The 22151-nt window shown below is 44.0% G+C and overlaps 1 protein-coding gene across 1 annotated transcript in view; it reads right to left on the reverse strand.

Moving 5' to 3' along the window:
• tmprss15 (transmembrane serine protease 15) overlaps positions 1–22151 on the reverse strand; it is a 47973-nt gene that overhangs the window by 24151 nt on the left and 1671 nt on the right. The window contains exons 5-7 of the mRNA XM_085364770.1: positions 17958–18086; positions 17765–17884; positions 17101–17206 (exon numbers count right to left, since the gene is read on the reverse strand). Coding sequence (XP_085220896.1) covers positions 17101–17206; positions 17765–17884; positions 17958–18086 — 355 coding nt within the window. The remainder of the gene's footprint in view (positions 1–17100; positions 17207–17764; positions 17885–17957; positions 18087–22151) is intronic.

Below are 22151 nucleotides of genomic sequence, written 5' to 3' on the forward strand. Positions count from 1 at the left end.
AGGTTGTGAAATGTCCGTTTGAGATTCACTCTGTTAAAATCTCCCATAACAATGAGTGCGGCATCTCGGTGAAGTGTTTGTTGATGTGTGAGAGCCTCATGTAGCTCACATAAGGCATGTTACTGTGTGTGTGTGTAACCCATGTGAAATACAGGGCTTCAAAATCCCTTTTTGTAATCTAAGGCTATAGCCTGTTATTGTCACAAGGGGGCGCTGTGATGCAGTCTTGTGTTCTGATGACCTTGCGTCTAGTGCGCAGGAAGTATTACCTCTCTCTTCCTGTGAGATTTTCCCTCTGATGGCGGTCAAGTACGTGTCGGAGCGCATGGAAAAAGTATCTTGGTGTGCAATACTGCAACCCGGTTAATGAGACCAGATTGTTTTACGTATAAATGCTAATAAGGTACTCTTTTATTAGGCCCCGAACTCTGACCACAAAGGGAATAACGTCTGTCAAGTTATTTGTGTCTGAAAATCCCGGTGAGTCACGTGCTTTCGTTAGCTACCTGTTAAGTTAGATAATGTATTTCACTAGCTGATTCAGCTCAGAAACCTTTGAACAAAAACCAATCGGGAGCTATGAGAATCTGGCGTGTTGTTTCACTTCTCCTGTTGTTCTTTACAGTGTGTTATAAGTGTTGAATGCTTTGAGCTAAACGATGCCGATGCTAGATGCGATGCTAGCTGCTAATAGCTGTTAGCCACCCCACCCCACTGAAGCCATATTCCGATCGGGGAGGTATTCAAGTAGAAGCAATAGCTCTGTTTATATTAGAATGGTTATGTCTTAATAGATATGAGCATATTTCAAGTTTAATAGTATTTGCACTGAATTAAGTTACATTTTCTTGTAAGCCTTAAGGATGAATGTCACTTTCATTGCTATGACTGTTTACATTACTGTTTAAGCTGCTGATGTTCTTTGTTGTGATATAATAATATCACAACAAAGAACATGATACTGGTACAAACAAGTTACTGTAACTCTTGTAACTTGGTAAAGCTAAAGGGAATGCCATTTGTGATTAATACATTTGGAAAAGAAGTTAATGAGCTCATGTTAAGAACACAAAATGGGAAAAGAAATTGATTGTTCTGCACTGTTTGTGTAGATCGGTTTTTTTGAACTACTAGAAGAATTCTGGAGAACCACTGATGGCGAGAACAGCCCAAATGAGATCCTGGATGATCGTGAAATGGTGTGGCCAGCCATGCGATCGGATTGTGGGATTTGCCTGAGAAACTGATTCAAGCAACCCTGGATTACAGATAAGCCCTATGCACTACTTTTCCTACCCGGATAATAGGGTTTGCACACTGACAATTCCCCTACAGTACACCTGTTTGGGTTTTCAACGACTTTAAAGGACAATTCAGACTGGACAATTCAAACTTCACAACAGGAACACTTTAATCTGTTTCATTCATTCCCAAGAGCTCTGATACTGTTCAGTATAAATCTTCCATTTAAATATCTTTATTTTGTTTTGTTTTACATGTATTCACCTTTAAAATGCACTATTAGTGTGCAATTTGGGTTATTGTGTTGTATATGTATATAAATGGTACTGAGGCAATAAAGGTCCCAGTTATTCACTTCCAAGCCAACTCCTTTTGTGAGTCCCCAAAACAAAACCTCCTCCTGAACCTAGTAAGATGTCTAGGGTCTCTATTTGAAGTGAGAGTGTACTGGTCCTGAGTAGAGGCGCTACACAAAACGTGGCGAGCCAGCCAGGAGGTTTAATTCCTTTTATTTTGGAAGTTGAGCAACTGGTGCTTTCATGCCTTTTGGGTCAAATCATTACAATTGTCCATGACATTCTGGGTTGGAGCAATAAGACAACATGGATGTAATCCAAAGTGAAGGTGTCAAAGTACCTAACTCTGTCCTAGTAGGAGGGTTAACAGGCGATGAGGTTGACAATGAGGTTATTGATTACTTAGGGCAGTTTGGTTCTATTGGAAGAGTAATCAAAGTAACTAGCACAGAGGCACAGTTTAAAAACACAGCCATTGTGGAGTTCCAATCAGGTGAACCAGTCCAGTTCCTTAAGGATAGCTTGCCTTGCAAAAGACAAAGCCGTAACCCAAGTGTTGTCCATCATATCCAGCTTCTGTCTGCGCTGTATGCTGCAGACAGGGGTTCATGTTTAACCCATTCTTACCTAACTGAACTGAAAGGGCTTGCTAAACTGAGTGGTGCAGATTTTGAGAAGGTTTTACTAGATGAGCTGGCCAGAATGAAGAAGTCCACTGAGAGTGATCCCGCAGTTGGACCAAATGTAACAGTGCCTAATCAGAATCTGCAGCTCACTAGTGACACAGACCAAGATGAACCAGCCATCATAGAGCATCAAAGTCCTCTTAAACTGGGCAGTGATTTAACCCACTTGCCTGAGCATGACTCTCACTCATCCTCTCCAAGTGTAGAAGTGACTCCCTCGCACAGAAAAACCACTATCTACTTACCACCTGAACAGCTCACTACACCTGAAGTACAGAGAGTAGTAGTTGAGCATGTCATTAAGAACAATGAAATGCCTTCTCAAGGTCATGCAAAGCTCAGGCCCTTCTCGGGGAAAACCCCTTGCTCTACTTTCGAAGCTGATTATGATACGTGGCGCAACAATGTTGAATTCCACCTCATAGATTGTACCATATCTGACAAACATATGGTAAGGAAAATAGTTGAGAGCCTTCTTCCACTAGCTGCTAACATTGTAAAGCACCTTGGTCCTAACGCTTCTCCCCATGACTATCTCAGCCTTCTTGACTCAGCGTATGGTACTGTTGATGATGGGGATGAGCTTTTTGCCAAATTCCTGAGCACAAACCAGAACTCAGGTGAAAAGCCTTCTGCCTATTTACAGCGGTTGCAGATAACCCTGAGTAAAGTCATTAAAAGAGGTGGCATCACTACAAATGATTCAGATCGCCAACTGCTTAAACAGTTTTGTAGAGGTTCCTGGAACAACAGCTTGATCACAACCTTGCAGCTTGAGCAGAAGAAGGACAAGCCACCTTCATTTCCAGAGTTGCTCCTCATGCTACGTACTGAGGAGGACCGGCAAGCGGCAAAGTCCAGCCGAATGAAACAGCACTTAGGCATTTCTAAACCTAAGGCACATTTGAACTCCCTTGAAGTAGGAGAGTATGTCACTGATGATACAGACGTATCAGCTGTTAATGATAGGCTAGTGCCTTTTGATGCACATAAGTTAGAAAGGAAACTTGCAAAGCTACAAGCCCAAGTGGCTTCACTGAAAGCATCAGCTATTGACAGTTCAAGCCAGAACTCTGACAAGCCAAATAAGAAAACCAAACCTAAGTTCAAGATTCTTCCTAAAGAGAAATCTGACCCAAGCGAGACTAAGCTCACTAAGAAGCCACGCCCATGGTACTGCTTCAGGTGCGGCGAGGATGGTCATATTGCTGCCTCTTGCAGCAATGAACCAAACCCTGAACTAGTTGAAATGAAACGTAAGGAGTTCAACCAAAAACTACAAGTCTGGGAGGAACAGAATATGTCAGCTTTAAACTAAAATCAGTTTCTGGGGAGGGACTACCAGGAACTGAAAGTAATCATGAACGTCCCAAACTGGAACCTCAGAGCAAAGCATCTTCTCTCTCTCGTGCAGCACGACCCCAGATTAGGTTACCCAAGGGACTTGTAGGACAGAAATGTACAGCAAATGTTACTGTGTCGGGAGTCAATTGCAGTTGTCTCCTTGACACTGGGTCTCAGGTGACCACAGTATCCGCTTCATTTTACAACACCAATCTTTCAGAACATCTGAAACAACATTTAGTAGTACCTGACTTACGCTCTAACTGTGACTTGCCTGTGCTGATTGGGACAAATGCACTTGATGTTCTGTACGACGAATATTGTCAAGGTAAAGATCCCAATGATTTGTCGTCGGTCTATGGCTACAGGCAGATCCTCCGTACACTCAAGGTCAGGAGAGAGATAAACCTAGCCAGAAACGATGGCTTTGTAACTCTTAAGGGCAAGGTGCAACACGTAGTACCAGCTCAAGGGAGGGTCCTCCTTGAAGGCTGTGTCAGATCCAGCAGTGCTGGTGAATGTGCCATTGTTGAACAGCCAACGACATCCACCTTACCAGGGGGAATTTTTGTGGAGTGCTGTCTTGTCACTTTGCCCAAGAAGCATCCTCATAGGTTACCTATATGGGTGAGAAATGAAACTGAGCATGACGTAACACTGCCTTCTAGATGTGTCATTGCAGAGCTCCATAGTCCTGCAAAGATATATGACGAATCACCCATTTCAACCAAAAATGATGACACTGTGAAATGTTGTAATGTTACTGCACAGCCAGTTGATGAACCTGCTCACCCAGATTTGACATTTGACTTTGGCAATTCTCCCCTCCCGCAGGAGTGGAAAGAGAGGGTTACCCAGCGTCTAAGTGCCTATGCTGATGTTTTTGCCCAGCATGATTTGGATCTTGGACATGTATCTAAAGTCAAACATCACATAAACTTAAAGGACGAAGCACCCTTTAAGCAAAAGTCCAGGCCAATCCACCCAAATGATTATGAAGCTGTGAGGAAGCACTTGCAAGCACTCCTTGATGCAGGAGTAATCCGTGAATCAGAGTCCCCTTATGCTTCACCGATTGTGGTGGTTAAAAAGAAGAATGGAGAGGTCCGTCTTTGTATTGATTATCGTAAGCTCAATGCGTTAACAATACGAGATGCGTACGCACTTCCAAACCTTGAAGAGGCTTTCTCAGCCCTTGCTGGATCCAAATGGTTTTCAGTAATGGATCTCAAGTCTGGTTATTACCAGATTGAGATGGAGGAATGTGATAAGCCCAAGACAGCTTTTGTGTGCCCCTTGGGATTTTACGAGTTTAACCGTATGCCCCAGGGGATCACCAACGCTCCCAGCACCTTCCAGCGCTTAATGGAACGGTGTGTGGGCAGCCTCAATCTGAAAGAAGTTCTGGTGTTCATAGATGACATCATCGTGTTCTCCAGCACTTTGGAGGAACATGAAACCAGGCTTCTACGTGTCCTTCAGCAACTGAGAGAATATGGGTTGAAACTTTCTCCCAAAAAATGCTCCTTCTTCCAAAGTTCTGTGCGATACCTAGGACACATCGTGTCTACCAAAGGTGTAGAGACCGATCCTGAGAAGGTCAGAGCTCTCAAAACCTGGCCAAGACCCCAGACGCTCAGTGACCTCAAGTCTTTCCTAGGCTTTGCAGGGTACTATCGACGGTTTGTGAAGGACTATTCAAAAATTGTCAAACCCCTGAATGATCTTACCAAAGGCTACCCACCATACAGGAAGGGCAGAAAGGTGACACCCGGTCCTAGCGGATACTTGAACCCTAAAGAGCCTCTTTCCAGCCGTTGGACACCTGCTTGTCAGGAAGCTTTTGAGGTAATCATAGAGAAACTGACATCAGCTCCAGTGCTTGGATATGCTAACCCAAAATTACCATACGTCCTCCATACTGATGCGAGCACCTCTGGGTTAGGGGCAGCCTTGTATCAAGAACAGGATGGTGAAGTGAGGGTTATTGCCTACGCAAGTAGAGGACTTTCACCCAGTGAAAAGCGGTATCCAGCTCATAAACTGGAATTTCTTGCATTAAAGTGGTCCATTGTAGAGAAGTTCCAAGATTATCTCTACGGGAACACATTCACGGTTTTAACGGACAACAACCCATTGACCTATGTTTTGAAGTCAGCCAAGCTTGATGCTGCCAGCTATCGCTGGTTGGCCGCTCTCTCCACCTTCGACTTTAATATTAAGTATCATGCTGGTAAGAGCAATCAAGATGCAGATGGCCTCTCTAGACGGCCACATGATACTGTGGATGATGACTATGCTTCTCTTGAAGAAAAAGAGCGAATGAAACAATTCGCTTCCCATCATCTCTCTTCATCTCCCAACAGACAAGATGTGACAGCTGACACATTCAGTGTCTTGTGCCACCGTCATCTCTTAGGTGAATCTGACAATAGCCTACCTTCTATCACTTTGGTAGAGTCCCTTGCTCTACATACCGATGCGGTGCCAGACGTCTACGCAGATGATGGAACATTAGGTTGTTCTGTCATACCTACCTATAGTGAGGTAGAACTCCAACAGCATCAGAGGTCTGACCCAATTATTGGGTATGTGGTCAACATGTTAGAAAATGGAGGTGAAGCAAATTCCAATCCTAACTCTGCATCCTTAGAGCTTAAACTAATGCTCAAAGAGTGGAAACGTTTGGAACTGAAAAATGGTCTCCTCTACAGAACCCGCAAATCAGGTGAAAATGTCACCTTTCAGCTTGTCGTCCCTGAGTCTTTAAGGTCCACCATTCTCACTTGCCTTCATGACGACATGGGGCATATGGGTTTGGAAAGAACCCTCGACTTGGTTAGGTCAAGATTTTATTGGCCTAAAATGGCAACTGATGTAGAGAGAAAGATTAAGTCTTGCGGACGTTGTGTTAGAAGGAAGACCCTTCCTGAAAGAGCAGCACCTCTTGTGAGTATCCAAACAACCCGTCCCATGGAACTCGTATGCATGGACTATTTATCCTTGGAGCCTGACAGTCACAACACCAAAGACATTCTGGTCATAACTGATCATTTCACCAAATACGCTGTTGCTATGCCAACAAAAGACCAAAAGGCTACAACAGTTGCGAAGTGTCTTTGGGAGCAGTTTCTGGTGCATTATGGTTTTCCTGAGCGCCTGCTTAGTGATCAGGGCAGGGATTTTGAGTCCCAACTCATTAAAGAGCTCTGTGCCCTAGCTGGTATCACGAAGGTGCGCACCAGTCCTTATCATCCACGGGGAAACCCAGTTGAACGGTTCAACCGAACTCTTCTTGGCATGTTAGGAACTCTACGAGACAAAGAGAAAACTCATTGGCGCGATTATGTGAAACCACTAACTCACGCCTATAATTGCACCAAGAACGAGACCACTGGGTTTAGCCCATACGAGTTAATGTTTGGTCGCCAGCCAAGGCTTCCCGTGGATATTGTATTCTGCCTGCCAGTTAAAGATGGCTCTCCTACATCTCACTCTCAGTATGTGAGAGCTCTGAAGGCTCGCCTTCAAGAGAGCTATCAGATCGCTGCCAAAAACTCTCAGAAGGTTGCTGAACGGAATAAACGCCGTTTTGACAAAACTGTCAGGGAGTCAACTTTGGAGAAAGGTGATCAAGTGCTAGTGCGGAACCTGCGACTTCGGAATAAACACAAACTTGCAGATAAGTGGGAGTCAACCATGTACAGAGTGGTGGAAAAGATGGTAGACCTACCTGTGTATGTTGTACAGTCTATGAATGGAGATGGTCCTATTCGAACTCTTCACAGGGATCTCTTACTCCCTTGTGGTGACTTATCTGAAGCTGAGGAAGTTGACCAGGTCAAGCCAAAGAGTTGCAGGCCAAGAACGAGGCGCAGTCAGCCTCTGTTACTGGAGGAGCAATCAGAATCTGAAGATGACTCACCTGTCTATCCTAGGCAGTCTTCTGTCATTCCTGGAAAGTTGGTTCAGGTGTTTGAAATCCCGAAGAGACGACAGCAAACAGGAAAAACAGTACCGGAGGGTAGTTGTATACCAGCTATGCCAGCAGACTGTGTAAACCCTCAGCCTCAGGATGGGCCTTGCAGAGGCAGCTCCCCTTTGCTGCCTGCAGAGCCTGTAGGGGTACCTCCTGAAGTAGCTGAAGGAGAGGAGCCAGATGTTGTGGCTGAGCAACACCCTACTGAAGACGATGTAACTTTACCAACTATGACTAATCAAAAATCAGCTGTGGCCGAAGACAGCATTGATGTACCGTCCATTGATGTAGAGGCTCCTATAGCTATGGAAACCATTGATCTGAACCCACAAACCCCTGAGGTAGCTCTGGAGCATAAGGAAACTGTTGACAGTGGAGAAAAAAATAACCATGTTCGTAAGTCAGAAAGGACACGTCGACCACCAAGGCGCTTCCATTATCCTGAGTTGGGAAATCCCTTAATTTCCTTTGCGCAGAGCCCCATAGAGAGCTTTAACCAAGCACTTTATACGATAGGTGACTATGAGAGTTCATCTGTAGACCACAGCGTGACGCATGAAGGGGCTCATGCTGGGTCAAAGGGGGAGGGTGTAACCCATGTGAAATACAGGGCTTCAAAATCCCTTTTTGTAATCTAAGGCTATAGCCTGTTATTGTCACAAGGGGGCGCTGTGATGCAGTCTTGTGTTCTGATGACCTTGCGTCTAGTGCGCAGGAAGTATTACCTCTCTCTTCCTGTGAGATTTTCCCTCTGATGGCGGTCAAGTACGTGTCGGAGCGCATGGAAAAAGTATCTTGGTGTGCAATACTGCAACCTGGTTAATGAGACCAGATTGTTTTACGTATAAATGCTAATAAGGTACTCTTTTATTAGGCCCCGAACTCTGACCACAAAGGGAATAACGTCTGTCAAGTTATTTGTGTCTGAAAATCCCGGTGAGTCACGTGCTTTCGTTAGCTACCTGTTAAGTTAGATAATGTATTTCACTAGCTGATTCAGCTCAGAAACCTTTGAACAAAAACCAATCGGGAGCTATGAGAATCTGGCGTGTTGTTTCACTTCTCCTGTTGTTCTTTACAGTGTGTTATAAGTGTTGAATGCTTTGAGCTAAACGATGCCGATGCTAGATGCGATGCTAGCTGCTAATAGCTGTTAGCCACCCCACCCCGCTGAAGCCATATTCCGATCGGGGAGGTATTCAAGTAGAAGCAATAGCTCTGTTTATATTAGAATGGTTATGTCTTAATAGATATGAGCATATTTCAAGTTTAATAGTATTTGCACTGAATTAAGTTACATTTTCTTGTAAGCCTTAAGGATGAATGTCACTTTCATTGCTATGACTGTTTACATTACTGTTTAAGCTGCTGATGTTCTTTGTTGTGATATAATTTTGATAAAATTGTTGATACTGGTACAAACAAGTTACTGTAACTCTTGTAACTTGGTAAAGCTAAAGGGAATGCCATTTGTGATTAATACATTTGGAAAAGAAGTTAATGAGCTCATGTTAAGAACACAAAATGGGAAAAGAAATTGATTGTTCTGCACTGTTTGTGTAGATTGGTTTTTTTGAACTACTAGAAGAATTCTGGAGAACCACTGACGGCGAGAACAGCCCAAATGAGATCCTGGATGATCGTGAAATGGTGTGGCCAGCCATGCGATCGGATTGTGGGATTTGCCTGAGAAACTGATTCAAGCAACCCTGGATTACAGATAAGCCCTATGCACTACTTTTCCTACCCGGATAATAGGGTTTGCACACTGACAATTCCCCTACAGTACACCTGTTTGGGTTTTCAACGACTTTAAAGGACAATTCAAACTTCACAACAGGAACACTTTAATCTGTTTCATTCATTCCCAAGAGCTCTGATACTGTTCAGTATAAATCTTCCATTTAAATGTCTTTATTTTGTTTTGTTTTACATGTATTCACCTTTAAAATGCACTATTAGTGTGCAATTTGGGTTATTGTGTTGTATATGTATATAAATGGTACTGAGGCAATAAAGGTCCCAGTTATTCACTTCCAAGCCAACTCCTTTTGTGAGTCCCCAAAACAAAACCTCCTCCTGAACCTAGTAAGATGTCTAGGGTCTCTATTTGAAGTGAGAGTGTACTGGTCCTGAGTAGAGGCGCTACATGTGTTACAGGGACCTATTAGGACATCCTGATATTAATGAATTACAGTAAATGGCCTGTATTTATATAGCACTTTACTTAGTCCCTATGGACCCCAAAGCGCTTTACACATTCAGTCATCCACCCATTCACACACACTGGTGATGGCAAGCTACACTGTAGCCAGAGCTGCCCTGGGGTGCACTGACAGAGGCGAGGCTGCCGGACACTGGCGCCACCGGGCCCTCTGACCAGTAGGCAGTGTTGGGGAGTAACGGAATACATGTACCGCCGTTACGTATTTAAAATACAAAATATGAGTAACTGTATTCCGTTACAGTTACCGTTTAAAAAGGTGGTATTCAGAATACAGTTACTTTGTTGAAATAAATGGATTACACTGCGGTACTTTCCTGTTTCATATTGTCGCGGGTCAGGACTGTTTGGATTTGTTTGACAGCTACGTTCTGTTGTTCCAGGCGGCAGCGTTACGGTTGCCATGGTTACAGGGCGATGCTCTCTCTCTCTGCGACTGTGTGTTTCCTGGGTGAGAGAGTGCCTTTTCGTTGTTGTTGTTGTTGTGCTAAGCTAACAGGCAGAATGCTACAAGCATAGCTCTAAAGAATGTAGCATCATGGGCAGTGTAGTCCGTGCTGCAGGGAGAAGGGACTGCCATACACGTTATGTGTCTGTGAGTGCGAGGAGGGAGAAAAAGGGGAGTGGAAAGGTACGAGTTGTCATTGAGCAAAAACGGGAGCTGGAAGCATGTAAATATAATAATAACCACTTCAGCCAAGAAGAGTGCCTGACGAGCCCAGTTGTAAGTAAGCTATTAAGACTTGACTGTACACCGTGTTCCTGTTTTCCTCCGAAAACAATAAGTTCCGTTGGAGCCTTTCAACGCCTCTCTGTCTCTCGCAAGAAAAGTTGACCCACACAACAAAGTAAAGCTAGTTTTCGGCTATGAGCCGACAGGGACCCCGCCGTATTAGTCAGAGGTCCCTTTACTACAGTTTGGAGTCGCGGACCTTCAGTAATAGTAATAAATCACACAGCAATAGTACATTCATGTTGTTGTAACAAGCACGATAATATATTAAGTAATCCAAAGTATTCAGAATACGTTACTGTCATTGAGTAACGTAACGGAATACGTTACAGAATACATTTTGGGGCATGTATTCTGTATTCTGTAATGGAATACATTTTAAAAGTAACCTTCCCAACCCTGCCAGTAGGCAACAGATGAAGTGTCTTGCCAGTGGTTTGTATCATATCTATCTAATAGACTCCAGTTTGTGCATGTAAATGGAGAGTCCTCTTCACACACTGAGGTTAATTATGGAGTTCCACAGGGTTCAGTGCTAGGACCAATTCTGTTTACATTATACATGCTTCCCTTAGGCAGCATCATTAGAAGACATAGCATACATTTACACTGCTATGCAGATGACACCCAGCTCTATCTGTCCATGAAGCCAGATAACACACACCAATGAGTTAAACTGCAGGAATGTCTTAAAGACATAAAGACCTGGATGGCCGCTAACTTTCTGCTTCTTAATTCAGATCAAACTGAGGTTATTGTACTCGTCCCTAAAAAGCTTAGAGATACGGTATCTAACCAGATTCTTCCTCTGGATGGCATTACCTTGGCCTCCAGTAACGCTGTGAGGAACCTTGGAGTCATTTTTGACCAGGACGTGTCCTTCAACGCACATATTAAACAAATATGTAAGACTGCTTTCTTCCATTTATGCAGTGACGCTGAAAAACTAGTTCATCCCTCTAGCAGATCATTACATGAAGGAACCTTTTAAAAAAACAAGCGCGTACATGCTCACAGGTGTACACACGGGTGCTCACACACACAAACTACACCCTTTTTGGCTCCTACCTCAAAGCACACTGTGTGCTGTTGATCTTATGTGCTGCACAATAATGTTTAATATTTAGTATTTACTGTCATATTCCCGTATTCAAATTCAAATTCAAATTCAAATTTTATTTGTCACACACACACAACCATACACAGTATGACATGGGGGTGAAATGCTTGTAGCTGTACAATGCCCGACCATTAAATGACAGAAGAAAGTTTTACAATATTTACAATTTACTACAAAAATTTACAAATTAATTTAGGAAATTACAGTAAAGAATGTGCAAATAGCAGAAGAGATTATAAAGATAAGGATTATAAATTATAGGAATTATAGGATTATAGGAAATGTGTGGTGGTGCGTGTGGTGACATGTGTGAGAGTCCAGTCTTATAGTGACGTGTTTGGGAGAGTCCAGTCCTACACCTGGTTCAGGGCCCGAATAGCCTGGGGGAAGAAGCTCCTCCTCATTCTCTCTGTTTTGGCCTTAAGGGAGCGGAAGCGCTTCCCAGACCTCAACAGTGAGAAGAGCCCATTGTTGGGATGGGAGAGGTCCATCTTAATCTTCCTAGCTTTGGACTTGCACCGCTTGGTGTAGATGGACAGCAGGTCAGGGAGCTCTGATTGAATGAGCGCACCACCCTTTGCAGATCTCGTCTGTCCTGCTTGGTGCTGTTCCCAAACCAAACCATATATCATTGTGATGTTGTTTATTCTATTACTCTTGTTCTCTTCTGCTTGTTTTCTTTTTTCTTTCTCAACAGGTGATCCAGGTGATCGATATATGCATTTTTTTTTCTGCCCATTCTGTTGGTTTTTGTTTTTTGCCCTTCTCCCCCGCCCCTCTTCTCAGCTCTTTCTCTTTCCCTCTTTCTTTCTCCCCTTCTTTCTCCCCAGTCAAGTCTGTCCCGTATTCAGCAAGTGAAAATAAAATAAACAATAAAAAGTGAATCAAATGGACCATTACGGCAAGGCTGGGATGGTCAATTTGGTAAAGTAAATCCGTTGGGCATCTTTCTTTGCCTTTAGACAATAATTCTGATGGCAAAAGAGCCAAACGGGACAGGCAAAAAAAAAAAAGAAAAAAGAAAAAGAAAAACTAGTTCATGCATTTATTACTTCCAGGCTGGACGACTGTAATTCATTATTATCAGGAAGTCCTAAAAACTCCCTGAAAAGCCTTCAGCTAATCCAAAATGCTGCAGCAAGAGTCCTGACAGGGACTAGAAAGAGAGAGCAGATTTCTCCTGTTTTGGCTTCCTGTTAAATCCAGAATTCAAAATCCTGCTCCTCACATACAAGGTCTTAAATAATCAGGCCCCATCTTATCTTAATGACCTTGTAGTACCATATCACCCTATTAGAGCACTTCGCTCTCGCTCTGCAGGCCTACTTGTTGTTCCTAGAGTATTTAAAAGTAGAATGGGAGGCAGAGCCTTCAGTTTTCAGGCCCCTCTTCTGTGGAGCCAGCTTCCAGTTTGGATTCAGGAGACAGACACTATCTCTACTTTCAAGATTAGGCTTCAAACTTTCCTTTTTGCTAAAGCATATAGTTAGGGCTGGACCAGGTGACCCTGAATCCTCCCTTAGTTATGCTGCAATAGACGTAGGCTGCCGGGGATTCCCATGATGCATTGAGTTTCTCCTTTCCAGTCACCTTTCTCACTCACTATGTGTTAACAGACCTCTCTGCAATGAATCATATCTGTTATTAACCTCTGTCTCTCTTCCACAGCATGTCTTTATCCTGTCTTCCTTCTTTCACCCCAACCAATCACAGCAGATGGCCCCGCCCCTCCCTGAGCCTGGTTCTGCTGGAGGTTTCTTCCTGTTAAAAGGGAGTTTTTCCTTCCCACTGTTGTCAAAGTGCTGCTCATAGGGGGTCATATGATTGTTGGGTTTTTCTCTGTATCTATGAAGCGCCTTGAGGCGACTTTTGTTGTGATTTGGCGCTATATAAATAAAATTGAATTGAATTATCCCAGTTTTAATCTCTTTACATTTCCTACCAGTACATTTTAGAATTTATTTTAAAAATGTAATCCTTGGAGTTCAAGCTCCAGCCTGTATTTCTGAACTTCAAGGACCCTACATCTCTTGCAGTTTTAGATCTTCCAGTCAGAAACTGTTACAAGGTGTGAAAAAAAGTCATTATCAGCAGAGGTTTCAGGTAAAACCATTGTGAGACCCTGCCTCACCCTATCATGAAACTTATGATAGTGTCTGGGATGGCATCTCAAAACCGGATTGTAGGAGGCAGACCTCTTTCAATCCATCTGTCTTCTCTGTCCAAAATCTTTTCCTGTTGATGTGGCTCTTCTATCTTGTGACTGTTTGGTTTCTCCAATGTAGAGTTCTGAGCATTCCTCGCTGCACTGCACATACACTGTGTTGTTAGGTTTGTGTTTGGGATGAACCAGTTTGTGTCTGAGTGTGTGGCTAGGTCTGAAGTACACTGGGATGTCGTGCTTGGAGAAGACTCTCCTGAGTTTCTCTGATAAACTTGCTACATCAGGGATGATGATGTTGTTCTGTTTGTCCTTCTGATCCTCCCTCGTTGGTGTCTGATGTTCTTTTCTGTGCGTCATTGCTGATTTGAATGCCTTGGAATGCCTTGCCTCAAGGCTTAGAGTGAACATTTTCTGCCCGGTGGTGTAGGGTCCTGATTATTCCAAGTTTGTGTTCCAGAGGGTGGTGGGAGTCAAAGAGGAGGCACTAGTCTGTGTGTGGGCTTCCGGTAAACTTCGGTGTTGAGGTTTCCATTCTCCTCAATGTGCATGGCACAGTCCAGAAACAGCAATCAGTTATCCTTTGTGTCTCACCTGGTGAACTTTATGTTTTTATCCACTGAGTTGATGTGAGCAGTGAAGGATTCCACTTCTTGGGTTTTGATTTTGACCCAGGTTTAAAAGGGAGTTTTTCCTTCCCACTGTCACTGAAATGCTTGCTCATAGGGGGTCATATGTTTGTTGGGTTTTTCTCTGTATGTATTATTGTAGGGTCTAACTTACAATATAAAGTGCCTTGAGGTGACTGTTGCTGTGATTTGGTGCTGTATAAATAAAGATAAATTTCATTGAAAAAGTTGATTTGAATAAGGGCTCGGAAATGTTGTAGGTGGCTGAGTTTATACTGGTAGAAATGGGTCTGAGTGGGACTCCTTTGTGGAGCTTCAACTTACATGTTATAGCATAGTATGTAGGGTGGTTGTTGGAATTTATTTTTTTATCTTTAAGGCTAATATCTAACAATTAGCATCCCATATTTTGTGCTTTTCCCCCCCACTGCACACAGTGTATAGTAGAATAGTTTTGGAATCACTCTCATACTAACAGACAGGGAGAGGGCCATTCTTTGGGCCATAAACCTACTGAAATACGCTCTACTCCCATTCTTTAACTGTACAGGCATGACCGGATGACAAGAGGTGGTTGTCATGGTAATGGGAGTGTTGCCTGTAGAATGGTCATCTCAAAATAAGGAGATGTCGGGAAAGTTGCAGAAGAAGAAACATGAGCCGACATCAGACCTAAGGCCACCCTCAACTCTTTTGATCAACCATGTTAACATTTTGTTTTTTTGACCTGCAATAAAAAGTGTTTACTGCATGGGGGCGGCAGCTTTTTGTCTCTGAGCCAGAGAGGACATCCATGGCTCCATGTAAAACAATTTAAAATTCTAACAATTTTCATACTAAGTTGTGAAAATAATTGGAGCATATTTTTCTTCGCTATCATAAAAAGCCTAACACGGTCAATGCCTTTATCTTCTTCAAGTTGTTGTAGGCAACTGATGACTGTCTTTTTGTGGGATGCTGTTTTAAGGCTTCATAGGTATGTTTGTCACTGGGGAGTGTAGTATTTTCTGTGTGATTATCAGATTTGTTTGGTGCACCTCCCACGCTCAGGGAAGTGACAGCCTTCTTTTCTTGAATTGTGAAGTTAGACAGAGGAATTATTGCAGTGGAGAGAGTAGCTGAAACCTTCATCGTGATTTGCTCTGTTCAGGTTGTGTTCATTTATTATTCCCTATGGTTTGATGAGATCCACTCTGACCAACTGTTTTTGTTTGCAGTGTATAACATTTCCAAAGTTGCCCTTCTTTTCCTTTAATGTCTTGGACCATCCAAGCCTTGATCCGAACTCTTCCACGGCATGCATTTTTTATTTCTCTTTGATATTTGGGCATATTGGGACCCGATGAATGTAAAAACAAAGAATTACCAGATGTTTTTTTTACCTTGTTTGTGTTTTTAAGAAAAATAAGAGCCACATATGAGGATATTCGTTTAAAATTTTGATAGAACAGTAGCAGTATAATGTCCTCGTAACCAAAATGTGATATCCACATATGTGGACGCCAGGTCCTAGGAGGTTAAAAAAGTAGGGGAGGAGTGTTTTAAGGCTGATTTATCTTGTTCTGGAGTACATCTATTTGTTAGGTGTCGCTGTGTGCAGACAGGAATAGGACCCAAGGTGCAGACTCCGGAGACAGTCGTGAACTCAAAAAGGCTTTAATTTGGTACTCAAAATATAACATAACTGAAAAAACTCAAAACAAACTTAAACTGGAGGAATGACAGAACACACAGCTAGGAAAACGGTAGATCGCGACACGGACACAGAGAAACACTGGGCTTAAATACACAGAGGGAGCAATCAGGGAATGGGTAACAGGAGGGAAACACAGCTGGGACAAATCAGAACTGACGAGACCAAAGAAGCGTAAACTGAACACACTGAGATAAGACAGAGACCTTCAAAGTAAACAGGAAACACATAACACAGACTGAACAAAGACACAGACTCACATGCAGGCACTACAGAGGGAACAGAGACGTGGGAACAGGGCAGACACAAACACTGACTGAACACGGGGATATAGGAACTTAAGATACACATAGACGCGAACTAGACAAGGGGATGCAGGTGATAGGGGAGACAGAGCAACTAAAGACGACAGAGACATAAGCCATAAGACAGAACTCAAAGAAACCAAAAACTAGAAATTATAAATAATAACATAAACTCAAAAACCCTGGGTCGACGACCCAGGCATCCTAACACTATTGTGAAATGGGCCTGTCTTATCCTTTTTCTGAAACCTGACTGAAACTTTTCAAATAAGCCATTCCTCTGCAAATGACCTGTTAGCAATTACCCTTTCAAGAATGTTTGATATGAAAGGAAGGTTGGAGGTTGGCCTGTAATTAGCTAATAATTATAATTGGTATAATTGCCGGGTCTGGAGATGGTTTTTTTAAGTAACGGTTTAACTACTGCCAACTTGAAGGCCTGTGGTACATAACCGATTATTAGAGATAGGTTGATCATATTTAAGATTGAAGAATTAGTTAATGGCAGGACTTCTCTGAGACCCAGACCGAGGACATGCTGGAGAGATTGTATGCGTCGGCTGGCCTGAGAACGCCTCGGTGTGTGTTACAATGTGTGTGTTACAGTGCGTGTTACAAAGTGCGTTATAGAGTGTGCGTTATAGTGTGTGTTACAGAGTGTGTTACAGTGTGTGTATACCAGTCTAACCTGATGATCCAGCGACAGAAGCTGCTGCTGTTGTATTTGTCTGCCTTTGATGAACTGAACAACCCGCTCGGGCCCCTCAGCACAAACTGTCCGTCACATGCTGTTGCTATAAAGACAAGAGTGATGACATCATCACAGGAAGTTAAATGTTTTTAATGAACACTGTGCCCAACCACGTCTATCCCATGTGTACAGGAAAGCATTTGTGGAGATGTTTCTTTAAGAGAGCTTCTGCTTGTGCTGTTTACTGTTTGGGATTAAACTGGGTAGTTTCAATCAGAGAGCCATGGTTACAGTGTAACAGCACAGTCTATTCTACGCTCTGGAAACAAGTGGACCTTTTACATCAACACAACAGACACTAAACTGACCAAAGAGACAGCAAACACAGGAAAAGTGCCCAGTGACATACTGATGAGTTATACACAGCTGCTGTTATTAAACCAGTGAGGCAACCTGGTCTCAGAGCTAAAGCACAGGAGGCGCTGATGGTCTTTATAACAGCGCTCTGAATGCACCACAGCAAAGCCCAGTGCTACTCATCCTCCTGATCATCTCCAGACCATCACACAGACACACACACTCACTCTCAGTGATTCTGCACAGGAGCTCTACAGGTAAACCTCACCACAAACGTCAGATATAAAGAGAAATCGTCACTGACCACAGAGAGCATCAGTTTCATCAGAGGCATCAGGACAGTCGTCCACTCCATCACATAGCTGACTAGTCAGAATACACGTCATCTCATCAGCACAGGAAGTTTGATAAGGGCCACACGTTCCTACAGACATGAGCAGAAAAATGTTAAAATGTCTGCATGAACATCTGGAAGGATGCAGCTGAAGGGGCATCACCTCCTGTAGGGTTGATGCTGGTCCCTGCAGAGGCTGTTGTTCCAGATGTTCGAGATGCAGTTATAGCTGCAGATGTTGTTGCTGCAGATGTTGTTCCAGATGCAGATGTTGTTTCAGATGCCGTTATTTCTGTAGATGTTGTTCCAGATGGAAAAGAATAAAATACAATAGAATAGCACTGTATTGCCAACAAAATTATGGTTGCTCCACACCAATTGTGCTGGAGTAAAGTATAAATAGGAGACAGGAGAAATATATGCTATCAAGAGAAAGGCACACATTGCAGAACAAAGTGCGTGGAAGCAGCATGGAGAAAAGACTTCGACTGAGTACCAAGTCTGTGTGTGTTTCCTGAGTGATGAGGGTTACACAGACCAAATTCAAATCAAATTCAAATTTTATTTGTCACACACACACAACCATACACAGTATGACATGGGGGTGAAATGCTTGTAGCTGTACAATGCCCGACCATTAAATGACAGAAGAAAAGTTTTACAATATTTACAATTTACAGGTTACTACAGAATTTACAAATTAACTTAGGAATTTACAGTAAAGAATGTGCAAATAGCAGAAGAGATTATAAAGATTATAAATTATAGGAATTATAGGATTATAGGAAATGTGTGGTGGTGCGTGTGGTGACGTGTGTGAGAGTCCAGTCTTATAGTGACGTGTTTGGGAGAGTCCAGTCCTACACCTGGTTCAGGCCCCGAATAGCCTGGGGGAAGAAGCTCCTCCTCATTCTCTCTGTTTTGGCCTTAAGCGCTTCCCAGACCTCAACAGTGAGAAGAGTCCATTGTTGGGATGGGAGAGGTCCATCATAATCTTCCTAGCTTTGGACTTGCACCGCTTGGTGTAGATGGACAGCAGGTCAGGGAGCTCTGATTGAATGATGCGTTCGGCCGAGCGCACCACCCTTTGCAGATCTCGTCTGTCCTGCTTGGTGCTGTTCCCAAACCAGGTGCAGATGTTTGCCGTCAGGACGCTCTCGATGGTGCAGGAGTAGAAGTTCTTGAGCACCTTCAGTGGCAGATGGAAGTCTCTAAGTCTTCTGAGGAAGAAGAGACGCTGACGGGCTTTCTTAACCAGGGTGTTGATGTGACAGGACCATGACAGGTCCTGAGTGATGTGGACACCCAGGTATCGGAAACTGTCCACTCTCTCCACTGGCGTGCCACTGATGATGAGGGGTTTGTAATTCCTCGCCTGCTTTGTAGTGAAGTCCACGATCAGCTCCTTAGTCTTGCTGATGTTTAGGAGGAGGTTATTCTCCTGGCACCAGGTCTCCAGGTTCCTAATCTCCTCCAGGTAGGCCGTCTCGATGTTGTCGGAGATCAGGCCCACAACAGCAGTGTCGTCAGCAAACTTGACAATGGAGGTGGTGTCTGATGTGGCTACACAGTCATAAGTGTACAGTGAGTACAGCAGGGGGCTTAAAACACAGCCCTGAGGAACTCCAGTGCTGAGTGAGATGGAGGGGGAGACTTGTTTTCCCACCCTCACTGATTGGGGTCTGTCTGTGAGGAAGTTGAGGATCCACTGACACAGTGATGAGCTGAGTCCTAGATCCGTCAACTTGGTGAAAAGCTTAGAGGGAATTATTGTGTTGAATGCTGAACTGTAGTCCACGAACAGCATCCTAACATAATTCCCTCTGCCAGTGTCCAGGTGACTCAGGGATGTGTGGAGCAGGTGAGATATGGCATCGTCTGTGGAACGATTAGTCCGGTAAGCAAACTGAAGTGAGTCGATGGTGGCAGGAAGTGAAGAAGTGATGTGATCTCTCATCAGTCTTTCAAAACACTTCATCACAATTGAAGTCAGTGCTACTGGACGGTAGTCATTGTGGCAAGCGGGCTGTTGTTTCTTTGGAACAGGGACAATAATGGACTGTTTGAAGCACGTGGGAACCACAGCTTGGGCCAGGGAGAGGTTGAAGATCTCCGTGAACACCGGTGCTAGTTGATCAGCGCAGGCTCTAAGGACCCGGCCAGGGATTGCATCTGGTCCTGCTGCCTTCCTGGTGTTCACCCTCCTGAAGGTGTTCCTCACGTCATGCTCTGTGATGACGAATGCATTTTCTTCACTGGTGCACTCAGACCATGGCTCAGATCGGTGGTGGGTTTGACAGGGGTGCGGTGTGGGGAGGTAGTGCTTGTTAACAGTCTGAATGGCTCAGGGTAAGAAGCTATTTGAGTCTGGCGGTGTGGGACTTGACTGACATGAGGCACCAACCGGAGGGCAGTGGGTCAAACAGGTGGTAGACGGGGTGTGAGGGGTCACCTCTGATGGCCCTGGTTTTCCTGAGAAAGGAGGCTCTGGGGTGTTTGAGGGCAGCCAGGGAATTTTTGGGCAGTGTTATGACCCTCTGCACTACCTTTCTGTTCTCAGTCGAGGCCACTGAGTACCAAACACCAGGCAGGAGGAGAGCATGCTCTCCACTGAGGAGCAGAAGGCCAGCAGCAGCTCCTGGTTATTCTTCCTCGGGACACGGAGGAGGTGCAGCTGCTGCTGGGCCTTCTTCACCAGGGCGATGGTGTTGTGGGTCCAGGTGAGATCGGCAGGGAAGTGGGTGCCCAGAAACCTGAAGGTTCAATTTAATTGTATTTATACAGCGCCAACTCACAACACCAGTCGCCTCAAGGCACTTTATATTGTAAGGTAGACCCTACAATAATAAATACAGAGAGTTTGAAGTTTGCAGCTGCTGTTGGGTGTTGGGGGGGCTCTGGGCGTTGTATTGTATTTAGTGAGGGCTTGGATGCCTCTCCACCCTGGAAGAGGTTGTTATCAGTCAGGAAGCACTTGTCATCCACAGTTTTCAGTTAGGATAAACCCAGATGACTTGGTCGCTGTTACATTTTCTAAACAACACTTCATGGAGAAGAACAGACCAAGTGAAGGTCTCCAGGTCCTGCTCCTGAGATCATCATCTGGCCATGATTTAATGACCTGGGTGCTGGGAGAAGTCTGTTTCCTGAGGGGGGTGTAGGCAGGGATGAGGAGCAGAGAGAGGTGGTCAGATTGTCCCACGTGGGGAGGGATGTCGCTCTGTAGGCTTTGTTGCTCTGCATTGCTTCGTAGATGCAGATGTTGTGTTGTCAGGGCTCTCTGTAGAGACAGTCAGAGCTTTACTCTGAAATCACTTTGTTTGAATGTGAATCAGAACCTGGTTCAAAGTCTAATTTGAGCAGCTGAAGAGGAATAACCCATGACTCAGGAGGAATAAACACATGAAGCCGTCCCCACCAGACTGAGACTTTTCTCTGCAGAATCCCGAACATGAACCTGTGAGAACCTGTGCAGGTGAGTCGTGCTGTCAGTGTTTTAGTTTAATGTGTCTGAATGTGAACATGGGTACAGCATTATTACCCTTCCTGTGAGAAATGTTGGGTGGGGGGGGTGGGGTGGAGCCTATCACAGCTGTCACAGGGAAGGAAGCAGGTCATAACAATCCACTGCATAATAATCATCATTTAAAAAAGTAAACTTAAAGTTAACCTTCAGTTATTTACTGGTAAAAAACAATAAAATAATCCTTATTGGAGACATGTGTGTCAGGTTTGTTTGGGTTAAAGTATGATGGATATCATCTCAGTGGAAGCATCACAGGGCGGGTGCCAAGCACGCTGAAGTCTCCAGTACAATAAAAAATATTGGTATTATACAAACTAATGACATAAACAAAAACATCAGCAAACATCACTCACACGTGTCCCGTTTAACTCGCTGTTGGGTTGTTTTTGTTGCCTTAAAGCTCAGACCTGCACAGGTTCTGTTTTTATCTTTTATGTTCAGCACGTTGAGTGTTTGCATCTCTACTTTCAAGATTAGGCTTCAAACTTTCCTTTTTGCTAAAGCATATAGTTAGGGCTGGACCAGGTGACCCTGAATCCTCCCTTAGTTATGCTGCAATAGACGTAGGCTGCCGGGGATTCCCATGATGCATTGAGTTTTTCCTTTCCAGTCACCTTTCTCACTCACTATATATTAACAGACCTCTCTGCATTGAATCATATCTGTTATTAACCTCTGTCTCTCTTCCACAGCATGTCTTTATCCTGTCTTCCTTCTCTCACCCCAACCAATCACAGCAGATGGCCCCGCCCCTCCCTGAGCCTGGTTCTGCTGGAGGTTTCTTCCTGTTAAAAGGGAGTTTTTCCTTCCCACTGTCGCCAAAGTGCTGCT

This window comes from Diplotaxodon limnothrissa, linkage group LG10 (genome assembly GCF_057381915.1).
Source record: "Diplotaxodon limnothrissa isolate DT_005_m linkage group LG10, D_limnothrissa_male_GT1.1, whole genome shotgun sequence".
Lineage (NCBI taxonomy): Eukaryota > Metazoa > Chordata > Actinopteri > Cichliformes > Cichlidae > Diplotaxodon > Diplotaxodon limnothrissa.